Source organism: Oreochromis niloticus, linkage group LG10, assembly GCF_001858045.2.
Source record: "Oreochromis niloticus isolate F11D_XX linkage group LG10, O_niloticus_UMD_NMBU, whole genome shotgun sequence".
NCBI classification, from domain to species: domain Eukaryota; kingdom Metazoa; phylum Chordata; class Actinopteri; order Cichliformes; family Cichlidae; genus Oreochromis; species Oreochromis niloticus.
In genome coordinates this window covers 19965066-19979924 of record NC_031975.2, presented here as the reverse complement: position 1 = coordinate 19979924, position 14859 = coordinate 19965066, and the positions used below count along the sequence as shown (strand labels likewise).

Genomic DNA, 14859 nt, shown 5'->3' with positions numbered 1-14859 from the left:
AGTCTAACAATAGACACACTGTATTTTATAATATGGAATTTACAGACACTCTAAGAGAAAGAGAGCGAGGAAATAAGCGGGAAGAATGAGGGACACAAAAACCCTTCAGGGGGTGCTGCAAGAAATGGAAACTCCTGTCAGCGTGTAGTGTCACTCTCAGAAGCCAAATGTAACACCTGCTCGGTAAGACGAGCGTTTCCACCCGGCAGACACACAAAACAAACACGAGTGCAGAAACACACTCACAAAGAGACAGAGTCTTAAAACGAAGGGGTGAGAAAATGCTGGCATTAAAGAAGAGGCCTGTTTAAGAGGATAGTCACATGCATCAGCTCACACTGCTTTGCAAGGGACTAATAATGCTGCATTATGAGAAAGACGGGGATGGAGGAGAAACGCTTCATTCCAATTATCTACTGTGCTAACCTTGCAAATATTCTTTGAACAAACAGCACAGTTAAGTAAAAATGCCTTTTTAATTCAGAATATGCTGAATTTTCATTTGACAGCTGACATCTTTGCCAAGAGCTCATTCCTGGGGCCAGGAAGAGTTTAATCAATATCTGACCAACCAAGCTTCTTCCCACAGCTAATAGCCAGACAGAGATGTAAAGCAGGCTGCTGCAGGTCCGGACTCCTGACTTGACCAGCATCTATCACGCTGAAGTGTCCTTGAGCAAGATGCTGAATCACTGCCAACTGTAATTGCTGTTCTATTGACCTCTGCATGGAGGCAAGAAAAAAAAAATCTTGTACAGATATTTTTAAAAAAATATAACCAGACAGAAACTCTTCATTTAAATATGTGCTTCTTGTAAAACTTATAAGTTAAGTTAGATGTAATAGTAAAACATGTTTCCAGCAATTACCCAGCGAAATCTGTGTGACACCCTTGCATGCTGGATCCTCTCCATCCACCGCTGTCACTTCTAGTGAGTGACCTTTATGAGTCCTAAAGCCAAAAAAATAAAATCAGTATTGTAAATATTTTAGTCAGGGATTATATTTGTCACCTAAAAGTGATTGGGAAAACAATTACTTACTTAGTTTCTAAAGGACAGAAGTTTCTTGGGAAGCCATGAGAGCACCAGGAGCTTCTCTACTAACAATGAAAAGCCGACTGACTTGTGGATCCAAAAAAGCATTTCTCTGGTCTTTGGAGCTAAAATAATATTCACTATATAACAGTGATACCAACTCTGAACCAGAAAATAGACTCACATCCCCAGAAAATCGCAAAGAGTGCAGCCAGAGTCTCATTTTCCCTCTTTTCTGATTGATTCTCTATGGTGCCTCAGATCGGTTTGATGCTCAAAGGAAGAGCAAACTCTTACTTTCTCTTAGCTTTGTTTTTGCTTGGATCGCCTCAGTTATATAATCTCTACTTTCCCAGGGATTGCAGTAATACTGGGTTGAGAAACATTAGTAATTCAGTTTTACACTATATTATAAATTATCAGCAATTCAAACCACTCGTCTCCTGATTGCTGATGTTCTTGGCAGCGTGGCAGTGTGGGCCTTCTGATACAGACAGACTCGCCACTTGTAATTTATCCTTGTGACATTGTGCACTAAAATATGTGATCCGTTTTCATCGAGTGGACCAATGGCACGAACAAAAAAAAAAAAGAGAGAGAGAACGATATGCAGCATCCTAAGCCTGCAGTCCGAATTGCAGCCTTGAAACTTCGTACTGAAATAAACTGTCTTGCATGTATACCACACGGTTATGCACAGTCTCATATATTTGCATTTAGTATTTAGTTAAGACCCCAAATACAGAATGCTGGAGGTGCAACAAAAAGTGAGCTATAATAGCTAAATCAAAACATAAATCCAAAAGGCAACGCAGACCAGAGTACTTAAGCCAAGTGAAGAGATGCAGCCAGAACTCAACACAAATAACAAACACAAAGTGGGAACTGAAGCTGAATGAGCCAAGGATACAAAACTAACACAAGAAAAGCATATCTTCTTAACAGGAATTCAACCTTCACGGACACTGGACACAAAAACATAAATACAACTTTAGCTCAAGATACTTTAATGATAACGAAATCAAAATAGGCATCAAAAACTCAGTAATTCAAATACCTACAACATTAGAACAACAGAGACACCAAACAGAAAACATTTAACACTAATCAGTGCAAAAAACCCTGAGACCAAAATCAGTGACCATGACAGACTGAAACTCCAGGCAATTCATTTGTAGAGAAAAACGAACTCGAGGGCTAGCTGAAAGGGAAAGGCACTTATTTTAAAAACTCAGCGTGTCCGGTGAAGCTCGTGTTAAGCCAAACTTTCCCAGTAGAGCTTTAGAAAAGAAAACATCTAATACAAGTGTTTGCAAACTACACTTAAGTAAACATTTGGTATTTAACATTTTTATTCTGAATGGTACATTTAGCTTATAGGTTGTATTTATTTTACATTTCTGAAAAGACATGTAAATGGTTAGAAATCAAGTATCAGCATGGATTGAAGGTGACACTTCACCAGTTATTGTCACTAAGTTGTGCAAGTTTTAAAGCATTTACAGCAGTTTAAGCTTTCTTTGCCTTTAAATATCTTGAGCTGTGAGCTGCTCCCACTGTTATGTTGTGTTGTCTTGATGCATGATCTATAATTTATTTGGCTCAATGTATTTGGTTCATGTACCGAGTGTTTTTCATAGGAAAGGAATGAGACACATATTTACAAAAGGCAACAACTTGGTGGCCTCAAAATCCCAAAACACAATATGCCAAAAATGGATCAACACTAAGGATCAAGATCCCTGGCACAAACAAGATAGCGTATGCAGTTAAATGCCAAGAGGATTGCTGTAAATGATAAATCAGGGAAAATAAACAACCTATGCTAATGGGTGCTACAACATATGAGAGCCACCTTGTCCAGCCAGAGATCCACAGTCTATTTACACCTACAGGCCAGTAGCCACTCTTTCACTGATGAGAACCTGCACAACATGGACGGGGAGTCAGGGAGATCATGCATGGAAGAAGGGAACAACTTCTTTGAACTGAAGGACGAGATTCATCATTTTACCATGCTGTCATTAGAGCACTTCCCAACTCTCTGTGAATAGCACTCATGGCCACTGATCAGTAGTCATAATAATTTGCATATTAATAATCATGAAACTGATCTTGTGACTCATTGTTAGGCAATGGTGCTAGTTTCGTTATGCAGTCGTTATGCAGTCTGGGGAAACCTGCAGTCAGCTGAGACTGAATAAGTGACTTGGATGAGTGATGGAACATTTCTCTCATGGAAAACGCTGCATCCAGATGAACTGAATCAACTTTGTGGGATTATTTCAGCTTATTTGAGTGCTCTTGTGAGGAAATTATCTGACACCGAGTGAGAGTAAATGGCTGAGTTTGTGATCGAATTACAGGCTGAATCCATGCATCATATTAAAAAAAACACATACACAATGAGTGTGTGTAATATAGCACATTACAGTGCTATATTACACACAGTTCATTATTGCATTACTCCTACTTGCTATTTGGTATAATGTTCTTCATGCTCTAGACACCAAAAACTGCCTCGGCTGACTATATTTTGGTGTCAGTTAAAGTAAAAAAAAGTTTAGTTTGCAAAATTAAAATGATCTCAGAGACGATTAGAGCACAGGGCCGTTCCAAGCGACTCGCAAGCCGTCACTGTCAGTCTTTGACGTCGCTTCCATTTTGCACCAGTGCTCAACTTTCATACAGAGGAACATCCATCACAAAAGATTAATGGGTGCGACCATGATGCATTCTGACTCTGACTCCCATTTCTCAAGAGAATTCAACGTTTTCGAGAAGCATTCAGGCATTTCTGAAAACTTTAACCAAACAGAATTAGAAGAGATGTAAGAGGAGGAGTGGAGGTGGGTACACCAAAAGAATTTGAGGGGGCAGGTCCTTGTTAAAATACCCCTTAAAGACATAATGTCTAAAAATCCCAATCTCAGTGAAAAAGACTGTGATTAATGTGTTTCAATTCGAATGAGTGAGTTTTCATTTTGAGCTGCTCATGTATTTTCTGCTGTTGTTGATGGGTCTTTTCCATAATTCCATAAAGATTTAATCATTTGTTTGTTGTTTGTTAAGTAATTTGGCTGTAACACTTCACTGAAGCGCTCCATTGGAAAGCTTGAGGAACAATACAGGTATCTGACAGAAAACCTTTTGTCAGGGGGCAGCTGATATGCCAAGATGTGATGCGAAGCACTATAATTAGAGAGAATAAACAAAAATACTACAACAACTTATGGAAATAGCAGAAGCCTTATTCTGAGACAGAAAGACTGATAGAAGAAGGCGGGGGAACTAATAAAGCAAAAGACAGGGAGGACACAGAGAGACCCAGGTAGGGAGCATGACACAGAAACAGAGTGATGCAGACAGCAGAGGGCAGGTGGGAGGCAGAAAAAACTGACAGAGTGAGGGAGTGATAGATAGAAGAGGTTTATTTGCTTTTGTTGTGCCAACATCATTTATCTCCAGTGAACAGCCTCCCAGTGCTGAGAGGCTATATGACAGAAATCAATCAGAGGGCAATCGTCCATACACTTCCACTGATGCGCCAACCCATCGATACAGGCTTTAGGAGAGAGCGTAAAGGAGGGAGGCATGGCAAGAGGAGGAGAGAAGGGAAGGAAGTGCAGAGAAAAATGGAGATACAACAAGAAAATGAATTAAAAGAGAAGGCTTTTTGGCTCCAAAGGCTCCAAAATGAATGTGCAGCATGTCTCTATCTGCTCATTCAAGAGTCATTAAAAAGTCCTTTCATGTTTTTATGACCACCAAATACTCCAGCAGCCTCTGCCTTGTGTGCTTGGAGCTCTGTTTAAGAAGAGCAGATTTGTATTTTTCAAAAACAAACCAGCATATTTGGGTAAATATCCGAGGCTGTTTGAACATGTCACGCATATTTGGAAACGATGGCACTGAATGCTGCTGCATGGGCTGTTTAGAGACATTTTAAAGTATGTTTATGTGTTTTTGGACTGCTATTCTCTTCATCAGGGTGATGAAGCACCACCTGTCACTGAGTGCGTTGTGCAAAATGCCAACTAAGATTTTCTCAGTAAAGACAAATTACATGAAAAATGATTAGGCATATATGGTAATGTTCTATTTTAGAATATCTCGGCTTATACTGCAGTAGTGTGCCAAAGTCTTGAGTCACCCCTTATTTCCTCATATTTTACTTCCAAGGAGCCAGAGTTTTTTGTAATTTTTTTAAGTGGTCTTCAGAAATAGTTCTCCAGGCTTTATAAAGGGTTTCCAATGCGTTTCTTAGGAAATCGACTACATCTTCAGTTTAGTCCTTGTACGTTTTCTTTTTTTTTAAAAGTGATAATCCAGCAAAGACCTGACACAGAAACTGAGAGATGTTGTGGTTTGTAGCTGTATTTCAGCCAGTGATATTGGGGATCTTGTCAAAATTGATGGAATTATGAACACAGAAAAGTACTGTCAGATTTTGATCCACCATGCAATACTATCTGCAGAGCATTTGATTGGCACCAGCTTCATTTCTCAGCATGACAATGATCCTGAACACACTGCCTTTGCAGTTAAAGCATACCTTGGTAGAAAAACACACATTGGAATACTATCAGTCATGGACTTCACTCTACAAAGCCCAGATTTCAACATTATTGAATCAGTATGAGGTCATCTGGACTTAAAACAGAAGAAAAGGGCAGCCAACATCCAAAGAAGCGCTTTGAATGTCCTTTAAGAAGCCTGGAGAACTATTCCTGAAGACTACTTAAAGAAATATTTTGGGTTTTTTTTTTCAAGCAATAATAGATAAAAAAGCCAAATATGCATGGATTAGTAATAAGAACATTTATTTCATTTTATATGTGCTGTGACAAACTCAGTCTTTTTACTGGCCAGAGCTAACACAAGTTGTGGAGGGCCCTGCTGAGATTAATACATCAGGCACCTGTCAGGAAGCACTGTGTGTTTGTGTGTGCATGTAATACCATGTGACAGTCATTAGACTTCGGTCCGACCTCCTGCCCACCTGCCCGGAAAAGAAACAACACAAGATCACATAAATCATCTGCTTCACATAGAATACGTCTCCTGCAGACACACACCCGAAGCAGTGTGTGTTCTGAGTGACTGTGGCCAGAGGCATGGCTGACAGCCTGACACCTCGGATGACTTGAATGGGAGCCCGCCCTGACACCAGAATCCCCTTTTCTGCCCAACAGTGTACAGATATTAGTTCCAAGGCCAATATCGCTTACACACTGAGGGATGACCAAAGGCGGGCATTTGAACTGTTGATGTATACCTCTCTCTCTCACACACACACACACAGACACATACACACACACACACACGCGCGCAGTCAGTATATCATATATTGCATGTTACTTATTAGCATTAACACACAAAGTACGGAATTCTATCTGCACTAACAGAAGCACACATCATCATTCACTCAGCCCTGAAGCAAAGTATGTATGAAGCTTACATTAGTTCACACAATGCCATACATATACTGCATAGGATAATATAGATAGCATTTACATACATATTTACTTGTCTCATGGATTACACATGCTTAAATTGACTGAAGGAGTGCATGGTTTAAAGATAATATTTTATGACTTATATCTGAGTCGGTGTTACTGAAAACAAATTTCTTTTTAACCCAAGGTACCGTTGAGGAATGGCAGAAATTTCTCTGCTTTCGATTTATTAGTTTGACACAATCAGAGGATGCTCAATAACACAACAGTTTTGCTGTCTGTCACTGGCTCTGTTTGGCGATCAAGGCCCTTTTCTCGAGGCACTTCTAATTCACGATATGAGTTTGAACTGGGTAACATGGCCACCTCTCTGACCTTTGTTTTTTTTAATTTAATTTTTTGGTTTTTTGATCTAATTGTGCAGCTGGACTCTAATTCTATACCTTGTACTGCATATTCTATTTCTATGTGTCTGTCTTCTGTGAAAACCACAGCTGCACCAGTTAATTGTGTGTAAAGAGTGGATGTTATAAATCAGCCTTAAGATGTGCCCAGCACCACGACTCTGACACCACTTCAAATATTTTACGGTGAGAGAAGTGTTGAGAATGCACATGATAAATTTGATTATTTTGGTAAAATAAAGTCAGTAGTTTTCTTTCTCTCCTGTTAGTGGATGTAATTTATAGGCCTAACCTATTTTATTATTCCCTCAACGAAGTTAAAAGTATAATTTTCTGCTTTTATTTTCATGTGGATTGAAAAAACACTGAATGGAAGATGTTTTCTGTTCTTCTCTCTTTTGGTGGCATGTGCGTAGCACTGTCACCTCCAGGTCTACGGTGCAAATCCACCAGCTGGCCTTTCTGTGTGAACTTGACAACTTTTGTCTAGTTTCCTCTCACAATCTAAAGATATGAATGTTGGGTCAGCTGACCCTGAAATAGACTGGTTTGTCCTGTAACAGCTGGGATAGGTAGTGATGCATGAATCTCTGTTTATGTTTTGACAGTGAGGCTCATTTAGAAGAGTTTCATGTAACCATGGAGAGAACTTCTCACTAACTTAACTCATCTAAGGTGACAATAATCGTACCTGGCCTTTTTGTACGATGAAATTAGGTTAGAGTTGAGTACAACTCATGCAAGGTCACCCGTTATACAGCACAGGTGTCATCATATTACAATAGGTCACACCATTGGCTTAAAGACTCACTCCTCATGGTCATTGCTCATTAGGTAGATGATGCAAGGATATTTATCTCAGCTCATACGGTTCAGACGACCTCAGGCAAAAAAGAACAAGCAAACTTTCAATTACAAATTTTAACCTGAGTGATGGATGCAAGCATCCTTTGGGACACTCAGTAACAAGATGCATCACATCTCCCCAGTATAATTAAAATCAGTTTGTGTAGCAGCTCTAGCCTTTCAAACACTAAAACCTTGACCTTTAATTATAACACTTCCATCAGTGTAAATTTTGATGCTGCAGAACACGCTGTCAAAATGCATCTATGGTGACTCAAAATTGGACTGAGGGCTTCTGAGATATCAAACTTAAGGTAAATGAGATTACTCTTATTTGCAGATCAGAGAAACCTTGGAAATCAGTGCAATACTCATTGGAAAAAAAACATAAATGGTGGTGTTATTAATGGAGAATTAACAGAAATATTAACCCAGTTCTACATGAATAAAGTCTATTTTTATAGTGTGATGCAAAGATGTAGTTTACATATGTAAAATAAATCAGTGGCTAGGAGCAAGAGCAAAAAAAGGAGAAGGTAATGTAATTACATGTAATCACAGTGTTCGCGTGAAGACAACAGACATACTGTGCATTTATTTCTCTAATTTCGATGACCAGTGTTTGGATTGTTCTTGGAAGTTCTTATAAGCAGTGTCTTCAATTAGATTTTTTTTTGCCAGTAAAAGCTTTGACAGGAAATGCAACTAGTCAAAGTGATAAATCAGATTCCTCCTTGTAGTCTTTAATGTTAGCGAGGCTAATAGCTACTCACAATACCTGTGAATTAAAGCAACATGTCAATGTCAAGACTTACAGGATAAAGAGCTAAATGGACCTGGATATAATTACCAAATGCCACAGATTAAACAGAATGTCATATATCAAATGCACAGACGCAAAGCCACAGGGACACACACAAACACACACACGACAAGGCTCTTTTACTGATTTGTTATAACAGTGGTACCCATTGTGTTAAATTTATGTGGACAGGCAGATTGGCTACTAGCGGATTTGACAATTCTCCAGGGTAAAGGGCCATTTTTCATGTCACCAATTACAAGCCTGCATCTCATTGATTGGGGGGAGCCTTTCACTCAGAGTGACATAAATTAACTCATGTGTCCAGAAAAAAAGCTGGGATGAGATGGCTATCATGGGGTTAAATCCTCTACCATGCAGCCAGGCGTGCATCTTTTTTATTTCTTCTGATCTCATTCTAATTGTGTTTATACCTGTAAAACTGCAAGTTAAAATGAAATATCACATGCTCTATCTTTTCTGTGAATGTGTGCATAGAATCGTGTTTGTGCGCATGGAAGTTTAAATCTCTAAATACCAGTGGTAATTAAAGAGATTCACTGCTGGTAGCGTGTTGTGTTCCATTTCTGTCAAGGACTTTGAAAGGTGAATTTTATTTAATATACAGTAGGCAGCAGCGTATTTGTGTGTGTGCTTTGGATTCAGTGTCAAAGCTGTTTACAACATACATAGCAAAATATAACTTCTACTATAAATTTCTATTTTAACTATACTCACAAAAATGTAGTTATGATGAGTTGCGACTATTTATGAGGAACAATGTGAGGAACAAATCTTGGATGGATCAATTGTTTTCCATTCTGCTGTCTAGAAACGAGCCAAGTATGCTGCTGAGTATAAAGGGAATTAAAAGCAGGGGAGCATTTATTTTAAGCAGAGTTATTTATAGTCTTCTACAATCTTGTTTGAAGTGAAATGCTCAGCAGCATGAAAAGAAACAATGGTATTATTGAATGTGATGAGCTGAAGATGTGTGGAAAGCTGAGTCCTGTCAGAGCTCGTGCGTGGAGCTGAGGGGAGGTGAGGGGTGGGGCTCAAAATCAGAAAGGGAGGTGGAGGCATGTGTGTGTTAGCCTCGAGGGTTTTGATCTCTCGCTTCGCTAAACAGAGAGAAGTCCATCAGCAACAGATACCCGTTCAATTATTCAGGAGGTTAGCATGAAAAATAAATGGCTGCTTCCTGCAGGGAGAGGTGTGGCACTGCTCTGGTTCCTGAATGTTTCAGGTCATTGTACGCTCACACAGAGGTTAGATTGGGCAACTGCTTCCATTCTGGAGCTCGTAAGTCGATCAATTATGTGAGACCACAGTTACTGGACCGCTCGCTTAACCCCATTAACATTAATTAACTCACAATTTTCTTAATATGTGTTTCAAACAACATGAGTTTAGATTAGAGTAACACAAAACAAAGCAGGAAAATACAATAACCCACATCCAGTCAATATTCATTGGTGAATTATCTTAAAGTTTCTACAGTTTTTGATAGCTCCTTAGCATTGCAGCATTCCTCACTGGAATCCATCAAAGCTAAAGGTAATGTTAGCCATATGCAAAGTGGCTAACGTCGCTAACTAACAATTTTCCAACAGTCGGAAAAATGTGGGGTGACTATTACTACTACTACTACTACTACTACGACTAAAAATAATAATAATAACAAAAATCAACTTGGATTTTAGTTCATGAAGTGCATGAAGATTTGTCTTTGTACAACAGAAACAACAACAGAAAGTGAGAACAAAAAAGGTGAAAGAGGAAATACTAAATAGAATGGGGTCTTTCATGCTACAGTCACACCAGGGGAAAACAGTGGATGTAGACCACACCACAACAAAAATTATTATGACCGAGTGCAATAAACTTGCAATTTTGTTGCCATGATTGACAGTGAGACATGGCTTGTTGGTTGTCAGTCATGGTTGACATGGTTACTTCAAAGATAAGGACCAGGTCTGAGAGCACTCACTGTCAGTTCCTGTCTTCAAAGTGTCTATGTGCATCAAGACAATTATAAAATGGCAATAAAACGGTGTCAGTCTGATAACTGTCTGCAGTTTGCCATTACATGCAGTCCGCTGGAGATAATGGAACAAATAAGTATTATAAATCACCAAAAATCTGTTGTCTGCTGCCATTTATATACACAGAAATTTACCTTCAAAATCACTGCTTGCATTCAGAGTCAGGCCAAAACTTTGACTTAAAATAGAATTTTCTTTATAGATTCTTAGAACCTAATTTTTTTTAAATATTTATTTATTTTTGGTCACTGTTGGATAGTGACAGTAAAGACAGACAGAGAAGAAGACATGTAGTAAAGAGCCACAGGTTAGACTCAAACCCAGGCTGCTGGTCTCTGGCCACACAGCAAATGGACACCAGCTGACCCGCTGAGCTAAACTGGCGTTGTAAAAGCTCCTTTTTATATAGGAATATAACCAGAATACAATGTGTCTACATACAAGTTGTACTTTATTGATGTAGATTGGCTCACATTGATTCCAATGTGCTACATAAATTTGGTTTAATTGTGGCTTTCACTGTTTAAACTAACCACAACTCTGCATTGTCCCTTGGTTTCATTGTTAAAGAGATTAATACAGTATGGTGGCAAATAAGACTACACATTTCAGGGAAATCTGCTGTTTGTTTGTCTTAAAACTGACCATTCCTCACATTGGGTTTTTTATCTTCCTCAGTTACAAACTTATTTGCAGTGTAGAAGATTGTTTTTATTGTCCTGGCTCTTCTTCCTACTGTTTTAGTATGAATACATGTAGGCTACAACGTGTAAATCTGGACCTTCATTTTCTGTTTTCAAAAGGCTTTAGCTCCTCCATTTGTTTCATATGACAGTGTGAATCTATGAGGGTAGTTCTCTGAACAATACAAGCTTGTCACATAGTCAGCCAACTCACTTCTATGACTGGAGGCCAGCCAGCTGTCCCCGATGTCATGTCACTTTGTCCTAATGTGATTGCCATTTGGCATTAGCTGACTTTTCGTCTTTGTCTGTCTGTAGTGCTTGTTACTTTGCCTTTCTTCTCCTGTCTCTGTAATTTGTGCCACTCTTTGTGCCACTGTCTCATTTTTCTCTTCACAATGATTGGTCTTAAAAGAAAAGAAAAGGTGGAAAAAGTAGCATCTAATATTAGCTCCCGCTCTGCTTCCCTCTCTCTCCAGGTGGTCCATCACGTTGGTCGTCCCCTCCATGTGACTGCTGCTGCAAGAACCACAAAGGTGACGGCGAGGGCGAGAGCGGCACCTCCTTTAATGAGCTCTCCACCTCTAGCTCTGAGAGCCAGTCAGAGGCCAGCTCTCCCCAGGGAACAGTCATCTGTGGCCCAGTAAGTCGCCAGTCGCATCCCCGTGCCAATGTCCAAACCCTGGACAGGCCGCTGAAAAAGGGCCCTGTCACCATGGTCCAGCAGTCTGAACAACGACGCAAGAGTGACTTGCTGCGCACTCTTACAGCCAGCTCCCGTGACACCAGCAGCTGCAAGAAAAGGCCCACAAAAGAGAAGCTCACAGTTGAGGAGGAGCTGGAAAAGTGCATTCAAGACTTCCGCAAGATTAAGATCCCAGAGAGGTTCCCCGAGAGGAAGTACATGTGGCAGGCTGACCTGCTGAGAAAATATCGTCTCTGAGCCAGGAAACACAGCTGAAGGAGCAAACACATGAGGCCAAGGATCAGTTCAAGTGTTTTTTGATCATAAATTTTGCAACAAAGGGGAGAGAACACTAAACTTATTTAAATCAAGTTTCTGGAAGAAACCTTACTTTTATGCCAGTGCGCTGAGAGTCTAAACAGAAGCTAAGGGAATGATAAAGAAAAAAGAGACTGTTCTATTATTGACGTATGTATGGTAGTAGGCTTTGTATGTGTGTTTATGTAGATTAGGCCTACTGTATGTACTGTAGGTGTGCTGTAACTTACTGAATGCCTTCAGAACTTTGAATAATTTATCCCAGAGGACCAATACAAGTGGATAAAGACAATGTCCATGAAATGATCAACCACCAGAAGGCTTGCTGATGGCTACACTTGGGGCTATTGATGGCTGCTGGACTGCACATGCTGTAATCGGTCATCACTCACTGAAAAACCATCGCAAGAGCCACAGTTTTAGTCAAAGCAGATTAGCACTGGTCTAGTATATGATTGTATGTGTTTATGTCTGTGAAGGTTCTCAGTCATCCAGGTCATGGTAATCTAAGGAGCTTGAAAGAAAAGCGAGAAGTGTCAAACTGAAGAAGCTTCTTGGATGAGAGGTGAAAGGTTTTCTTTCCAAGCTGCTTAGATGTATGTGTTTATGTGAGTGCGCGTGTTTTGTGTCTGTTTGCACCCAGGTGGCCTAGAGGTCACACATAAGTCCACATCGGGACCCAATAACACTTCATACTGTTCCAACAGTGCTCTCACTATAAATGCACGCAAAAATGTCTAATGACAGGATGGCATGAAAAGCTGGGTTAATTACTTTTAAACAACTTCTGGAGACTTCTGAGGCTGGTGTAGGCACAGTTTTATCAGCAAGTAACTTTTGCATAGATCTTCACAATGTTGGTTAGATGCAGAGCAATACCCACATTACTGTGTGAAGGGGAAGCAGAGGAGTGAAGGTACCAGAGGTTCAGTGAAGTTCAATAAAAATATAGCACACACATACACATTTTTTCCCATGTACTGAAAATCATATTCACTGCAGCATAATTACATTCCAAAATGAACAAAGCAGTCAAACTTTTATTCACACACTGACACGCAGAGCAATCAAGCACGGTGTCATTTAAACTACGCTTAATATGGCACAATAAATATGGAAAGGATGGAAGGGGCCTGCTGTATTTGCTTACCCAGTGAACATAGACAGATGCCTTCTACACTGACTGTTGACAAGCTAATCAATAGTTATTGATGATAGAGTCTGTTGATAGAGCTGATAGATGTGACTCTTGTTTACAATTACTAATGAAGCTCCTGGGTTACTGACAAAGACAAGCTGCTCTTCTATTCAGTCAAAATTAGTCATTATTCATGTATTCATTTACCTACTACTTGGCTCTGTCAGGGTCTGCGGGATGTATTGCATTGTAGCTACAAAGACAGTCAACTGCTATATTATAGCAACGCAATTTAAAAACATGAGTTAATATCCCCTGGAAGATGATTGTTATTCCTTCAAAGTGCTAGCTGGATAAAAAGTTACTGCCAGAGTCATATATATTATTTCAGGGTGCAAAATGAATGATGGACAGCCATGGCAAAAGCACACAAACGTTCACTGATGGTGCAATTATAAGACATTTGTCTTTAGATTTCATATTGTTATTGGTCATTTAAAGTTGCCGTTTACTTTTTCATTGCCAGGTTAGTTCATTATTATTACAATACTAACTGCATATGTAAAAGAAGAGTTGATAACTATATATCACTGTTTTTGTAGATACGTATTAAAAGTGGTGGGATAGGGATTCACATGAATGAGAAGGCTTCTGATTATGAGACAGAATTATTCTATTTTTGTCATGAAGGTATTTTCCTTCATGAGGAAGTAGCTGATAAATTGGTACATGTGTTGGTCAAGGCATCCAAAAAAATTAGTTTTTCTGAATAGTTGGGTAGCTGTGATAAAAGATGTTAGCATTAGGAAGCTATAAATCTAAATGAGTTCCTTTATATTGTTGAAATTTCAGATTGACCTTTTGATGTAAAAAAAATTATATATAAATATATATATATATATATATATATATATATATATACATATATATTAAAACAGAGGTGAAAATGAAAAGAATTATATTACACAAACTTGGCTGGACTTGTATTTATCATTGAGGGTTATAAAAGTGCAGAGGAGTGCGATCTATAAACAATCACAGCTTTTTGCAAAGCAAGAAAAAAAAGCACACACAACTAAGAGTAAAATATGCATAATGTATACTTGTCAAAGATCAGTTAATTTAAAACAATCCCTGATATGTTAATAAGAAGGATGATTTAAAATGTTTTATTACACTTATTTTTCTATCAAATGCCCTTTAATTTAATACACCGTCGAGCACTTATTCTACCCATATAATGTATTTCCTGTGAGAGAAGTTAACTGGCAGTAAGAGTGCCAGGGATAGTCATAACCATATGTCTGCTAAAGCTCATTATAGTATAGAGTAAGTGGTTGCAATAGGTGCTAGATACAAACCAATCATTCTCCTCATGTCAATACAAGTCATATAATTTATTTTTCTACATTACTGGAATATTACATTTTCATTTTGAAGTC

General features: G+C 39.0%; 1 protein-coding gene across 1 annotated transcript in view; it reads left to right on the top strand.

The window, feature by feature from the left end:
• kctd16b (potassium channel tetramerization domain containing 16b) overlaps positions 1–14295 on the top strand; it is an 85426-nt gene extending 71131 nt beyond the window's left edge. Inside the window, exon 2 of the mRNA XM_003446941.5 lies at positions 11756–14295. Coding sequence (XP_003446989.4) covers positions 11756–12219 — 464 coding nt within the window. The 3' untranslated portion in view covers positions 12220–14295. The remainder of the gene's footprint in view (positions 1–11755) is intronic.
• Positions 14296–14859: the final 564 nt, after the last annotated feature.